General features: G+C 42.6%; 1 protein-coding gene across 1 annotated transcript in view; it reads left to right on the top strand.

Annotated features, from left to right (window-relative positions):
* The window catches only part of Appbp2 (amyloid beta precursor protein binding protein 2), a 42,052-nt gene extending 33,753 nt beyond the window's left edge, over nt 1-8,299 (top strand). The window contains exons 11-13 of the mRNA NM_001100969.1: nt 970-1,160; nt 2,442-2,607; nt 3,693-8,299. Coding sequence (NP_001094439.1) covers nt 970-1,160; nt 2,442-2,607; nt 3,693-3,946 — 611 coding nt within the window. The 3' untranslated portion in view covers nt 3,947-8,299. The remainder of the gene's footprint in view (nt 1-969; nt 1,161-2,441; nt 2,608-3,692) is intronic.
* The last annotated feature ends 4,581 nt before the right edge of the window (nt 8,300-12,880 follow it).

Here is a 12,880-nt window from a genome sequence, read left to right as displayed (position 1 = left end):
TCTACGCTCCTTAACCTGCTCTCTGATACTGAAAGCGTTTGAAACAAATGCTGCCATGAGGTAGCTTTGTGTTCATTGCCTTTAAGCAAGTCAGTGCTAAGAAATAAAATTATAAAATTAGCTGATAATATCTATATTCTTAGGGTTCTGTATTGGGTTTGAAATCCTTGAATGGAACTTTGAAATTAAGATGTCTGGCCTGACTGAGGTGGTTGAATGAGTAAAGGGAAGGGAGCCAGGTCTTGTTTGTTTGTTTTTCGTTATGTTTGTTTAGAGATTGTTTTATAAAGGCTGGTTGCAGAATTGTCCTAAGTGCTGAAGGCACTCACTCCTTGGCAGTTGGATAACTTTAACGTTCACATTCCTATCATTTTACTCTTTTTTGTGTATTTCTTTATTTGTTTAGTTTTGTTTTTTTGAGGTGAGGTCTCATATAGTCTAGGCTGCCCTTGAATTTGTCTTGTAGCCAAAGCCCCCAGTCCTGTTGCCTTGGCCTCCCCAGTTGCTTACATAGGCATTCACCACCATTCCCAGGTGACCATTTTCTTTTGAAAGCAAATTTCCTTCTATAAAAGGTAGCAGGCTAATACAGTAGAAGCCGATCCTGCAAAATAATTTAAGGTACACCATTTCCCTTTAATTTAAATGTATATTCTCTATGGATAGAACAACTTTCACAAAAGTGTACTGTTGAAGGAGAGTCGTGGGGCTGACCACAGCTGCACACATGTGGAATCCCAGGCTAGAAAGAGGTTGAAATATGAGACTTGCTATGAATTCAAAGGAGCCCAACTCAAAGAAAACAAACCTCACAAATATGGAAAATTTTGCCAGTTCTTAACCACTGTCAGTTACACAGTACTTAGTATTCAGTACTCAGTAAGCACTACAGTTATGAATTTTCAGTTAAAGGTCGGGCCCTTGGGAAGTGGATTCGAGGTTTGTTGATGTGTTGCTTAATTTGTTCAGCACTTATATTAGAGGAGATTGCAATCGACTGTCATAACAAGGAGACGGAGCAGAGGCTGCTTCAGGAAGCACATGACTTGCACTTGTCCTCACTGCAGCTAGCTAAGAAAGCATTCGGAGAATTTAATGTACAGACTGCAAAGCACTATGGGAACCTTGGAAGACTTTATCAGTCAATGAGAAAATTTAAGGTAAAAAAGGTTTTATATTCTTTATCTCTGAATAATTAGTAAATTTAAAGTGAAAAATCTTCAGTAATAAAGCATACAATTACTTTACCTCACCCCAAGGCGTTGAGAAAACACCTGTATGTAAACCCTGTGGTGAAATTATAAGTGAGATTACAGAGACAAGACCATGAAAAGTTTTCAGATCCAAAAAGCTGATACTATCGTAGACAGGCTCAGCTATAGCTCTTAGCTCTGAGTGTTTCTGTTTAGCAAAATGTCTGACCTGTAGTGAGTATTCAGAAATGCCAGATTCCAGTAGTGACAGTAGAGTTAATTCCATAGTTACTAAGAATCAGGAGCTACAAAATCTAGCAATACACTTACATGAACTTTTCTTTCGCAATTTTCAGTTCTAGTTAAAAGCAATAGTACATTACATCCCTTTAAGTTTAATACTTGGAAGGCTGAGGCAAGGGGATTATTGGTTTGGTGCCAGTCTGTGTGGTGGAGGAACTCTTAACACTTATCCCCCACTGTCTCTCTAGAGCACCACAGCTCATGCATGTCGTTAAGCAGTGAGAGCAGAGAACATCGCAGGCCTTTTCTGAAAGCTGCTGATGACAAACAGGACTGGTTTTGGTAAATTGCACCAAGTTGATGGCAGTCCGAAAGCCTAGGGTGATAGAGGTAGAAATTATATGACATTCCAAGCTAGATGTGGGGATACATGTCTGCACATATGTCTGCATTAGTCAACACCATCTTAAGTTTAAGTTAATTTTGGGGATGTGGTAACTCAAATTATTATTATTATTTTGTTTGTTTTTTTCAGACAGGGTCTCACTGTATAGCTCTGGCTGTCCTAGAAATCACTATGTAGACCAGGCTGGCCTCAGACTCAGAGACTGGTTTGTGTCTATGCCCATCTACCCATTCATTTCAGGAAGCTCTTTTTTGTTGTTTTTGTGGCAGCATTTTCTCCATATAGCCCAGGTTGGCTTTGAACTGTCAGTCCTGCCTCTGCCTGCCTGCTGTTGGAAATAGACATGTATCCCCACACCTAGCTTAGAATGCCCCAGGCTTTTGGACCATCACTGCCATCAACTTGGTGCAGCTTACCAAAACCAGTCCTGTTTGTCATCAGCAGCTTTCAGAAAAGGCCTATGATGTCCTATGATGTTCTTTGCTCTAACTGCTTAATGACATGCCTGAGCTGTGGTGCTCTTTAGAACAAATCCTTAATTGAGTAGAATTGTCCTAAGGAGAAGTGCAGTCTAACGTTCCACCTGGCCTGTTTTCCAGGAAGCTGAAGAAATGCACATAAAAGCAATTCAGATTAAGGAGCAGCTCCTTGGTCAAGAAGATTATGAAGTGGCCCTTTCGGTGGGACACCTGGCATCTCTGTACAATTATGACATGAATCAGTATGAAAATGCTGAGAAACTGTACCTTCGGTCGATAGCGATTGGTATGTTACTTTTCTGCTTTCCTTAGTTGGGGTCTAGAGAGCATGCTCTTAGATCCTGCTCACAAGTGAGGGCCACACGAGGCAGCCAGAGGTGAGCACAGAGCTCCCTGCACTATTCATGTCTTCCTTGGCAGCATTTAAGGGGTTTGTCCTGCTACTGCCCCTGTGCCTCCTGCCACGTGGAGGTCTCACATCTTTACCTTAGTGCATTGTGCCTCAGTCACTTGGTAACTGTGACAGTAGACTCTGGAGGAGTCGGATGGACATTTTGATACAATGAGTCATCCATATTCTTCAGTTGCTTTCCAGATCATACTGGAACTCCATGTGAGAACAGAACGGGGGAAGCAGAGGCTGTGAGAGATCTTGAGTTTGAGGCCAGCTTGGTCTGCATAGTGAATTCTAGAACAGGCAGGGCTACACATAAAGATTCTGCAAATCCCCCATATTATTTTAAAGTAGCCTTAAAACATTAGTCCTAAACCTGAACTTTTGGACTGGTAAATATGGGTTATCAACCTCAATGACTTGAATTCTTTGGTGAGAACTCACGTGATAGAAGGAAAAGAGATTCCTGAAAGGTATCCCTAGGCCTCTACACACACATGCTGTAGCTGGAATACGGGAGTCACACACACACACACACACACACACACACACACACACACACACACACACACACACATGAATTAAGTACAAACTTTCTTTAAGCCTGTGAAATTTATTTTTCAATTCTAGTAAAGCCAATTCCTTGAAGTTTTAGAGATGTTGCATGGATAAGAGTAGTTAAGAGGCAACGATAGTGGGATTGGATCTGTTTCCTTCCATAGGACTAAAACCAAGCCAGCCTACTTACAAACCTGTGCCCGGTGGTGGCACGTGCCTTTAATCCCGGCACTTGGGAGGCAGAGGCAGGTGGATCTCTTGAGTCCGACTTCGATCTGATCTATAGAGTAGGTTGTAGAATGGCCAGGGCTACACAGAGAAGCCCTGTCTCAAACAAACGAACAAATAAGCCACTTATATTGAAATGTGACTAGAAAGGTATTGTGGTTACTTGCTCTAAGTGTTTCATGCTGCTCTAGGGAAGAAGCTGTTTGGCGAAGGCTACAGCGGGCTGGAGTATGACTACCGTGGCCTCATTAAGCTCTACAACTCCACTGGGAACTATGAGAAGGTGTTTGAGTACCACAACGTCCTGTCTAACTGGAACCGGTTGCGAGACCGACAGTATTCAGTGACCGATGCCCTTGAAGACGTCAACAGCAGCCCCCAGTCCACTGAGGAAGTGGTGCAGTCCTTCCTGATGTCTCAGAATGTTGAGGGACCAAGCTGCTGAGGGACAGCCTCAGCTAACAATTACCTTTTCCCAGATTCCAGGGAATTCATACTGTGAAATCAGAACCATGTTGTTTTTAGGGCTGGCATTTGCATTGAAACACTGGTCCAGTCCACAGAAGACCCTGTTTCGGGTAGTCCTGCATTGCAGTTCTGTACAGTAAGCGTCTTGTTGTCAGCATGTGCCGCGTGTAAGTAGTCCCACACTCTCACCCTAGTAGAACAACAGGAAACGTTTTTTTTTTTTCTTTTTAAAAAATAATTCATTTTTCAGAAAGTCTGAAAGAAAAAAAAAAGAACCCCTAAATAAAACTATTTAAGAGTTTAAAAGAGTTGCATTCTTATTATGTAAGGATGATTTCAAAAACTTTTTAACATATAATTCTTCCATGTGGAGGCATTCAATACTGTATTGTAAGGAAATTTTATGGAAAACTCTTTATATGCAGTATGGAAAAGTAACACAGGTACTAATAAGGGGGGAGGGGCACCCTGACATAGATTTGGCCATCTTTCCCAGATCAGGGCATGCAGCCATTCCAGAACTGTTTCAGTGACGGACTGTCAGATTCATCTGACTGGACCAGTGTTGATCTGTCAGTCTCAGGACACCAGCAGTTCTAACTGTTTTTGGTACCATGGTGAGATGCTCTCAAGTGTTTGCTGACAGGACCAGAAGGATCTACGAGGACCAGGCAACCGTGGAAGGTGTTCATTGGACCAGTGGCTTTAGATTGTTACTTTAGTGACTGCACTTGCCTTTTCCGATAGAATGATTTCATTTAGGTAGAACTAGAACGCACAGTACTAATGCAGGAGTTTTATTTGCATCGTAGATACCAAACTGTGGGATATGGCAGTGTCGGTGGCAAGTCTTTAGTCTTGGTACATAGATGGCAGTGTCATAAGCACGTCTGTGACCATCTCTGCAGCCACCCCCGTTTCGTCTTTGCCCTGATAGTCCATGTCGTTATCAAGCATCCTGGCTAAGAGTCAGGAAGTGAGTCATGTTCAGATGAGACTTTAGGCTTACTGTTTGGTTTGTGGGGATTAAAAGATGAATGCACACAAAAGAAAGTCTTAGAAAATTCATTACTGTTGAAAATAATAGTACAACTAGTCATTTTAACTGACATCCAGGACTTCAATGGAAAAATCCTCCAGTTACAATGTCTGTTTTACTGATTGGGGCTTTTGGTTTTTCTAAGTTTTTAAAGCTAGCCAGATTATTTAATGTGGAGCTAACACTCAGTTCCTAAGTTGTGACATGTAATAAAAAGAAACAAAAAGATCTTTTGCTGTTACCTCAATTCTTAGCACAGTGGCCCACCTGGTCTGGTACCTCTGTGGTTAAGAATCTGGGTTTCCCCCTATTTTCAGGGGCTTCTGACTTGGCTGTTAGATGCACTGCTCCTGGTATTGCTTGGAGTGGTGGATGAGTGGGTGTGTGTCAGTCAGGCTTTGTTCTTTTAGCATGCTTGTTGGGTGAGGGGAAAGAAAGTTATCATGGAGAGACAGAAACATTAAAGACTTAAGAACTTATCTTAAACATTTTTTTTACTTCCCAATTTTACCTTTGTTTGAAATTCTCTTTTCAGTCTTAGTGATAGGCCAGTGGGTTAGGCCTTAGAAGGGACCTTAGTGGGGATGTCCCCCAGCAGGTGAGGCAAGCTCTCACCCTGACACAGCAACTTGGGGTTCAGACTTGAATTTATTCCTCGAACCGTGTTTCCTTTAAATTCTTCAAAGAATTAAATTTGGCAGGCTTGCAGTTTATGCAGCTGGCTCCCTTCCCCCTTAATCACACACAGTCTTGTCAGAGTCACCTTTATTACCACGTAGTCTGTGTGACCCAGGAGTTGCATTTCTAAGTGACTCAGCTAGAGCCTCACAAGCCTATATATTTAATACCTCCAAAGACAGTTTCACGATAGGCTTTTTGTATACTTTTATTTGGATATTTAGAGTCCTGTGGTATGTTTGTGGTATAGGAATGTCATGGTAAATTGTTTCTTAATAAATATTTTAAAACAAGTTTCCACATGAATTATTTTTATTTAATCTGCATCTTTGGTGGTGTGCACTTACAGCATTTTGTATAATTTACCCTCATCTTCCATAGCTCAGTCAACCTTAACTCATCCTCAGTGATAAAGTAAAATGACCCTGTGCTTACAGGGTGACAGTGTCAGGTGACAGCCAGCCTCACCCCCACCCCCAACCTCATTGTCAGCTGCTCCATCTGACCTTTCCTTAAGTACAGTTTTCTGTAAGTTAAGTCAGTCTAATGCCTACACTCTAGCACTCTGTCTGCTTAGCGATATGACTTGATATGTTCTGATTCCAGTGAAAGTAATGCCCTAATCATTTCAAGGTGGGATTCATCCCTCAGCAAGGATGATGTGGTAAGAAGGATGCCACCGTAATTTTTTTTTTTTCTTTTTTTCGGAGCTGGGGACTGAACCCAGGGCCTTGCGCTTGCTAGGCAAGTGCTCTACCGCTGAGCTAAATCCCCAACCCCACCACCGTAATTTTATTTTGAAAAATTATTAAAGCAGAGTGTGGTACATACCTATTATGTCAGTATTCAGGAGGCTGAGTGACGTAAGATGTTGAGTTTCAGGCAGCCTGGGCTACAAAGGGAGATTGTGTCTCCAAAATCTCAAAAGGAAAAACTGAATAAAATTTACCTCAGAATAATCAGTAGCTTGCGTGTAATTTTAAGTAAGGGCCTATGATCTCACCCTCCCCTGAATTCTCCTATTTCTAAAGTCTGGTGCTATTCCATTTGGGGGCATGAGGGAGCTTGTGCATGTGACCCAGGTGAGCCAACAGAGTTTTTAGTGTACAGTATTTATGGGTCCTCAAACTAGACTGCCCTGAGGCTTTAGATCTTTCTCCATCACTTTACATTCTTTATAAACAACTCACCAGCACCCTGCCCAGGTATTGCTGCCCGTGAGAATCGATTTGAATAAAGCCCTTTGTCCAACCGTGAGAATGACTCCTAATGTGAGCATTCAGTTCAGGAAGCTGCATGTGCTGGCACAAGGGAATCCCAACTCCACAGGAGGCCGAGACAGGAGTCACTTGAGATTCCCCCAGGACAGCCTAGTAAGACCCTGTCTGAAGAATGCAGGGAGTCCTGAAGGCCATGGACCTTGTCCTAGTAGCACCAACAGCAGAGGCTAAACTTGATGCTAGCTTTGGCCAAAACTCCGCAAATTCATAGTTTGCTAAGTAACAGGTGTTGTTATTACCACCTTTTTTTAATATATGTTTTCCCCTAGAGTTTTTAGCCTTGCTGCTTCCAATCTTCTTTTTCTAGATGACAAAGTTACTACTGGAAAAAAGTTATTTATAAGTACTGAATTTTTTTTTTTCTTTTTTTCGGAGCTGGGGACCGAACCCAGGGCCTTGCGCTCGCTAGGCAAGCGCTCTTCCACTGAGCTAAATCCCCAACCTGAATTTTAAGAGTTTTATTTTGTTTTAAAAATTAACATTTTTCACCTCTTGGCTTTAGAGGACTTCAGATTAGCTGGAAGGCAGATTTATTTTGTGTAGGACATTTGGGTTAGTGTACAGATCTTAACACAAGGAGTTCTTTTGTCCCCAAATCTCAGGAATGTTTGAGACAGAAAACTGGCTTTTCCCATGATAGCGATTTGAGGGAGAGTGCTTTAGGATTTATTAAATAACACTATTGTTAATTGCAGTCTAGGTATCTATAGCATGAGTGGCCTTAATGAGTTTGTTGAAGTGCACATGTTTTTCAAAAGTAAAATTTAAGATTAAATATATATGCTATATATAGAGATATCTAGGAAACTTGGTTGTGGTGCACAAAGTGTGGAATCACTGAATCGCAGGTACCATTTGTATAACATTGCTCGTTTCTGTATATTCCTTTTATGGGAAAATATGTTGCCATGGTGACTAAAACTTTTCAATTTAGTTTTACTTTTATGTGAATGAATGCTACATTTTATTAAATAATACCAGGTCAGTACTATTTTTATACCTTATTAAGTAACAGGGGTTTTAGTTTAATAGGCTCAAAATAAAAAGAAAAACCCTTAATGGAATAATTACAAACGAATCACTGTCATTCTTTACAGGAATCCCCACTATCGTGCCACAGTAATTTCTATAGTAGAATCTCTGGTCATTAATAAATCCTGAAGACAGTTCACTGGGTCAGAACAGCCTTTCCTACCATCCCCACTTGTAGTGCCCGCCATTATTTGTAATATTAAACCACACTAAGTATGTTTGTAACCAGCATTGTGATATATTCTGTACTTGTATTGCTAAATGAACTATTGACCTAATAAATAGTGTTCCTGCATTCATAGTGTGTGTTTCCAGTTGAGTCGTGATTGTTTTGGGTTCGGATTTTAGTTTGTAGACTGAGAAAAACCTGAAGCTGGAACAAAAGTGCTCCTGCTCAAGAAATGGAAGTTGGGCTGCAGGGGCTCATGGCGGCCCCGGAAGTGACAGCTTTGGAGGAGAGTAGCCATCACTGTTCAGTAGCCTTCGTGCTACAAAAAGTACAAATGAAACGATGACAATTCTCCAGTTCCCCCATGTTCCAACTGCCCCTCAACTGTAAGACCCTTTTTTCCACACATGAAGTGGATCTTTCAAAGAGAACTCTACCATGAAACAACCAGTCAAAAGAATTACAGGAAATGAGGCCATGTTTTAAACATTTTGAGATGTATGTGCATGCAAGCCACCTGTGTGCAGAAAGTGATGTCAGGTACCCTGGAGCTGGATGTCCATGCAGGTGGTTGTGAGCCACCATGATACGCAGTGAAGATGCTGGGCACCAAATTCGAGTCCTCAGAAGAACAGTTTCTTACCTACTTCACTACTGTGGCTGTCTTCCCAGCCCAAAGGCCTCAGTGTGAAATAATGTGAAGCCAAATAAATACCTTAGACAAAAACCTCTCACCTGCACGTCACTGCTTCTTCCTCTGCAGGATTAAACTTTCAAGTTTGTCTTTAATTGTCACCAATGCAGCATGTCGCTCCAAACTTTGTTCAAGCACTCCCTATGCAGTCTCAGTAGCTGGTCATACTCCTGACATCTTTATATTTTAGCTCTAAGTGTATTAGCAAACTACATATACTTCCCGTACACAGATAAACTCAACATGGTCTGGGTGTAGCTCGCTTTCAATGCGTGAGGCTCTGGATTGAATCCCGAGGCACTGCCTCCCGAGTGAACGTCAGCATCCTGTTAGCAGAGCTGTCTTAAAACGAGTGGTGAGGATATGGAGGAATTAGGTCCTGTGCACCTAATTCCTGTGGGAATGTGAAAAGGTCACTGAGAACCATACGGAGGATCCTCAAAGATGTCTGAATATATTTGCCGGGTGATCCAGCGATTCTACTGGAAGGATTTCAAACCATCTTACATCCAGGTCTACAGCAACATTAACAGTCAAAGAAGGGCCTCAAGTGCCTGTTCCTGTATGAACAGATAGAATGTGGCACCCTTAAAGTGAAAGCTACTATTTAAAAGGTTAAAGAAGGGCCTGGCAGGATAGCTCAATAGGTAAGGATGCTTGCAACCAAGCCTGATAACTCATTCCAACTCTGAAGACTCTCAAGTTGTCCTCTCGCTACCATGCACCTTGCTACACCTCCCTCTCGTACCCATACAATAGATAATATATTGCATGGACTTTAATATGCTAAGAAGCCAACCAGCTAAGCGAGAGTCAGAGACATGAGGATCAGTCCATGATCATCCTCGGCTATATACCAAGTTGGAAGCCAGTCTAGTACATGAGACCTTGTCTCAAAATGACAACAAAGCCAAATAAAATTACCATATAATTTTAGTGTTATGTTCACAGAAGCTGAAAGAATGAAGATTTGTCAGAAGCTGTGGGGAAGGGAAAATGGGAACCAGTTGCTTAACGGTTTTCATTTCACGCCATGAGGAAGTTCTGGAGATTGGCTGCACAGAAAACGGAAATGTAATTACAATAAAAATGGTTAAGACGCAACTCAGGAGAGGCAGGAGGTAATACGGTAAACCGTATGTATGTTTAGAACTTGTTTTTAAACATTACGATTTTTTTTTAATGCTTTCAGTCTTTCTAGGCAGGGCTGGCAGAGATGGTTCAGTGGGTACAGTCTGACCTCCACAAGCATGGCCTTGTAAGTGTGAGCATGCAGTCAATGAAGTACAAAACATTCCTCTTACAACTTGCCTGGCAGTTAAGTCAACCATGATCCATTTGGAAGGGTAGCCGTGAGGACCAGGAGCAGGTATGCACTCTAATCCAAGTACTTGAGAAACAGGAATGGGGGTGGGTGGGGTCGGGTGTTTATGCCAGCTTTGGCCACATAGTTTTAGTCCAGGCCAGAGCTACGCACACTGATAAATGCAAAACAACAACAACAAACATTTTCTTTCAGAATCTGTTACAGATTTTGTTAGGGTTTGTGCACACTCTTTTTCATTAAGTTTCAACACAAAATACAGAATAAATCCACAAAATAGGACAGAAATTTCGAGAAATAGACCCAAGTAAGCCAGAAACTTGATATAAAAGAGTTACATCTAAAAATGGTCATTAGAAAAGATGGCTTTGCCCTAAATGCTACAGCCTATAAATACTCACACACCCATGCACGAGTGTTCAGCTAATTGAAAAGCACATACGCTGGATTCTTAGTGCACGTTAACCAAAATAAGCTTAGGTAAGCCAGAGGTTTAGAGTGAACACTGAAACTGCAAAGCCAGGAGAAAATGTGGATTTTAAATATTCTCAATGCAAACCTCCTTTCAAAGAGACCATAAAACAAAAGACATACAATTTAACTATAAAAAAAGGCAGTGGCGTGTGTGTACATCCAAGAGAGGAGGAGGGCACTAAAAGCTTAGAGAGTTGGGAAACCTTGACGGTGGGGTCCTGTCTCAGCTGTGCCAACCCTGTCTGCCATGGGGAAGTCTGGCTCACGAGTTAGACGCAGAAATCTGAGGAGGGCGAGCACAAAGCAGTCCTTCTGAACGACTGCAAGTGTGGACGAAGAGTTGCTCTGGAAAGACAGTGGAGCAGCCATGCTGGCTGGGGTCAGCGTGGGCGGGGTAGTGATGAGCCACCACAGTTCTGGCTGGGAGCCTTCTCCTCTTCCTTTTAGGGAGGAGCTGGAGATTCAGCTCAGGTGGTAATAGTGTGCGCCTAGCGTTCATGAAGCCATAAGTGTGGTGCCTATAAGCCAGAACTGGAGGGGTGGGGCAGGATGATTGGAAGTTCAGGTTCAATCTTGACTACTCGGGGAGTTCAAGTTCAAACAATTGCAGGTCAATCCACTCGGGAGGCTAAAGCAGGAGGACCATTTGAACTAGGCTGTGAAAGGCTGGTCTGAATAATTAAACCAAAGTTCACTCCCACTTCCACCCCCAAAAAATCCTTTGGAGAAGCCCTCTTCTCTGGAAGGTTCCCTCTTGAGGCCTGCGGCCAGGACACTGGTGAAACTTTTTTGTTTTTTGTGTTTTCTCCCTTAGGAATAGCTTTACCATAACAGCACAGAGCAACATGTTAACAGCTAATTCTTCTTCCATACAGTTCCCAACCTACTCTGGCACGCTTACTGCTACCACTACAAGGTCATACTTTGAGTCGGAGACACCTTAGCTGAGAACATGCAACTAACTTTAGGAATAATGCATTTGAGTGCTAAAGAAGTGGCTTGGCAGTTGGGAGCACTGGTTGCTCTTGTAGAAGACCTGGGTTCAGTTCCCAGCTTCCACATAGCGGCTGACACCTTAACTAGTTCCTTCTAATTCTCGGGGATTTGGCGCCATCTTCTGGTCACTGGGGGCACCAGGCACACACGCCTTGGGCTTAGATTCAGGCCCACAACACACATCCACTTCAACCAACCAACCAACCAACCAACCAACCAACCAACCAACCAACCAACCAACCAAGCAAAATACATTAGTCTCCTAGTTGTTTACATGTCATGAAAAATGTCAGCTGGCTAAGATCAGGAGTTACAGTGTCACTGCAGTCAGTAGGTCATCAGCACCAAACCCTAGTCCCTACACCGATTTCCAGTACAGAAGACACCACCTTTGTTCTTGGGGCTTTCTTTTCTCCTCTAAACAGTAGCTGAAAAAGTTGGGTATGTCCTTTCATTTGTTAATTCAACAGAATTTTAAGTGACCGATATGGGCTGTGCAGTATTATAATTGCTTAGGCTATGCCAATAAACAAATCAGTTGTCTTCTGGTCACGAGAAAATAGAATTTAAAAATTTAAAACTTTCCTCTTTGTAAGTTTATTATCTCGGGTATTTTGTCACAGTAATATAACATTGAAATGGCGACATGCTTGACGGGTTTGAGAAAGCAAGGGTTAGAACAGCTGTGGGAGTGGATCAGAGACGATCTAGCAGATAACTTGGGCTTTCTTTGAATTGTTTATTTTGAGACAGGCTAAATTATGTTGCTCACGGAGTTCTAGAACTCCCCATCCTCCTGCCTTACCTCCCCATCACTGAGATTAGAGGTGTGCACCACCAAGGCAAAGCTGACACCGACTTCAGATGAATTGAGGAACCTTGTAGTTTTAAGCAGAAAAACCTGTGATCTGCCGTTTTAGATTTCTAAGACCGTACTGAGTTTGAGGAATGAGTTAAGAGGACACCAAACCCAGCTTCCTCTATTGCCTTTAGGGAGAACTCCCCAGCCCAGAGATTTTTGCGTGGGGCAGCCAGGTTGGAAGGGAGCGTTACTCCTCACAGTTCCTGTAGGTGGCGGTGCTGCCCCACGCATGATCAGCGCGCTCTATTTTTCTGGGAGCCCCTCAGCATCACGCAGTTTCCGGTAGGCGCCCCTCTCTCCCAGGTCCTCCTGCTTTGTCAAAATTGTGAACCAGCGGAGCAAGGGATCCCGCGGTCCCTTCTT

This window comes from Rattus norvegicus, chromosome 10 (assembly GCF_021556685.1).
Source record: "Rattus norvegicus strain SHRSP/BbbUtx chromosome 10, alternate assembly SHRSP_T2T, whole genome shotgun sequence".
Taxonomy (NCBI): Eukaryota; Metazoa; Chordata; class Mammalia; order Rodentia; family Muridae; genus Rattus; species Rattus norvegicus.
This window is presented reverse-complemented; position numbering and strand designations above follow the sequence as displayed.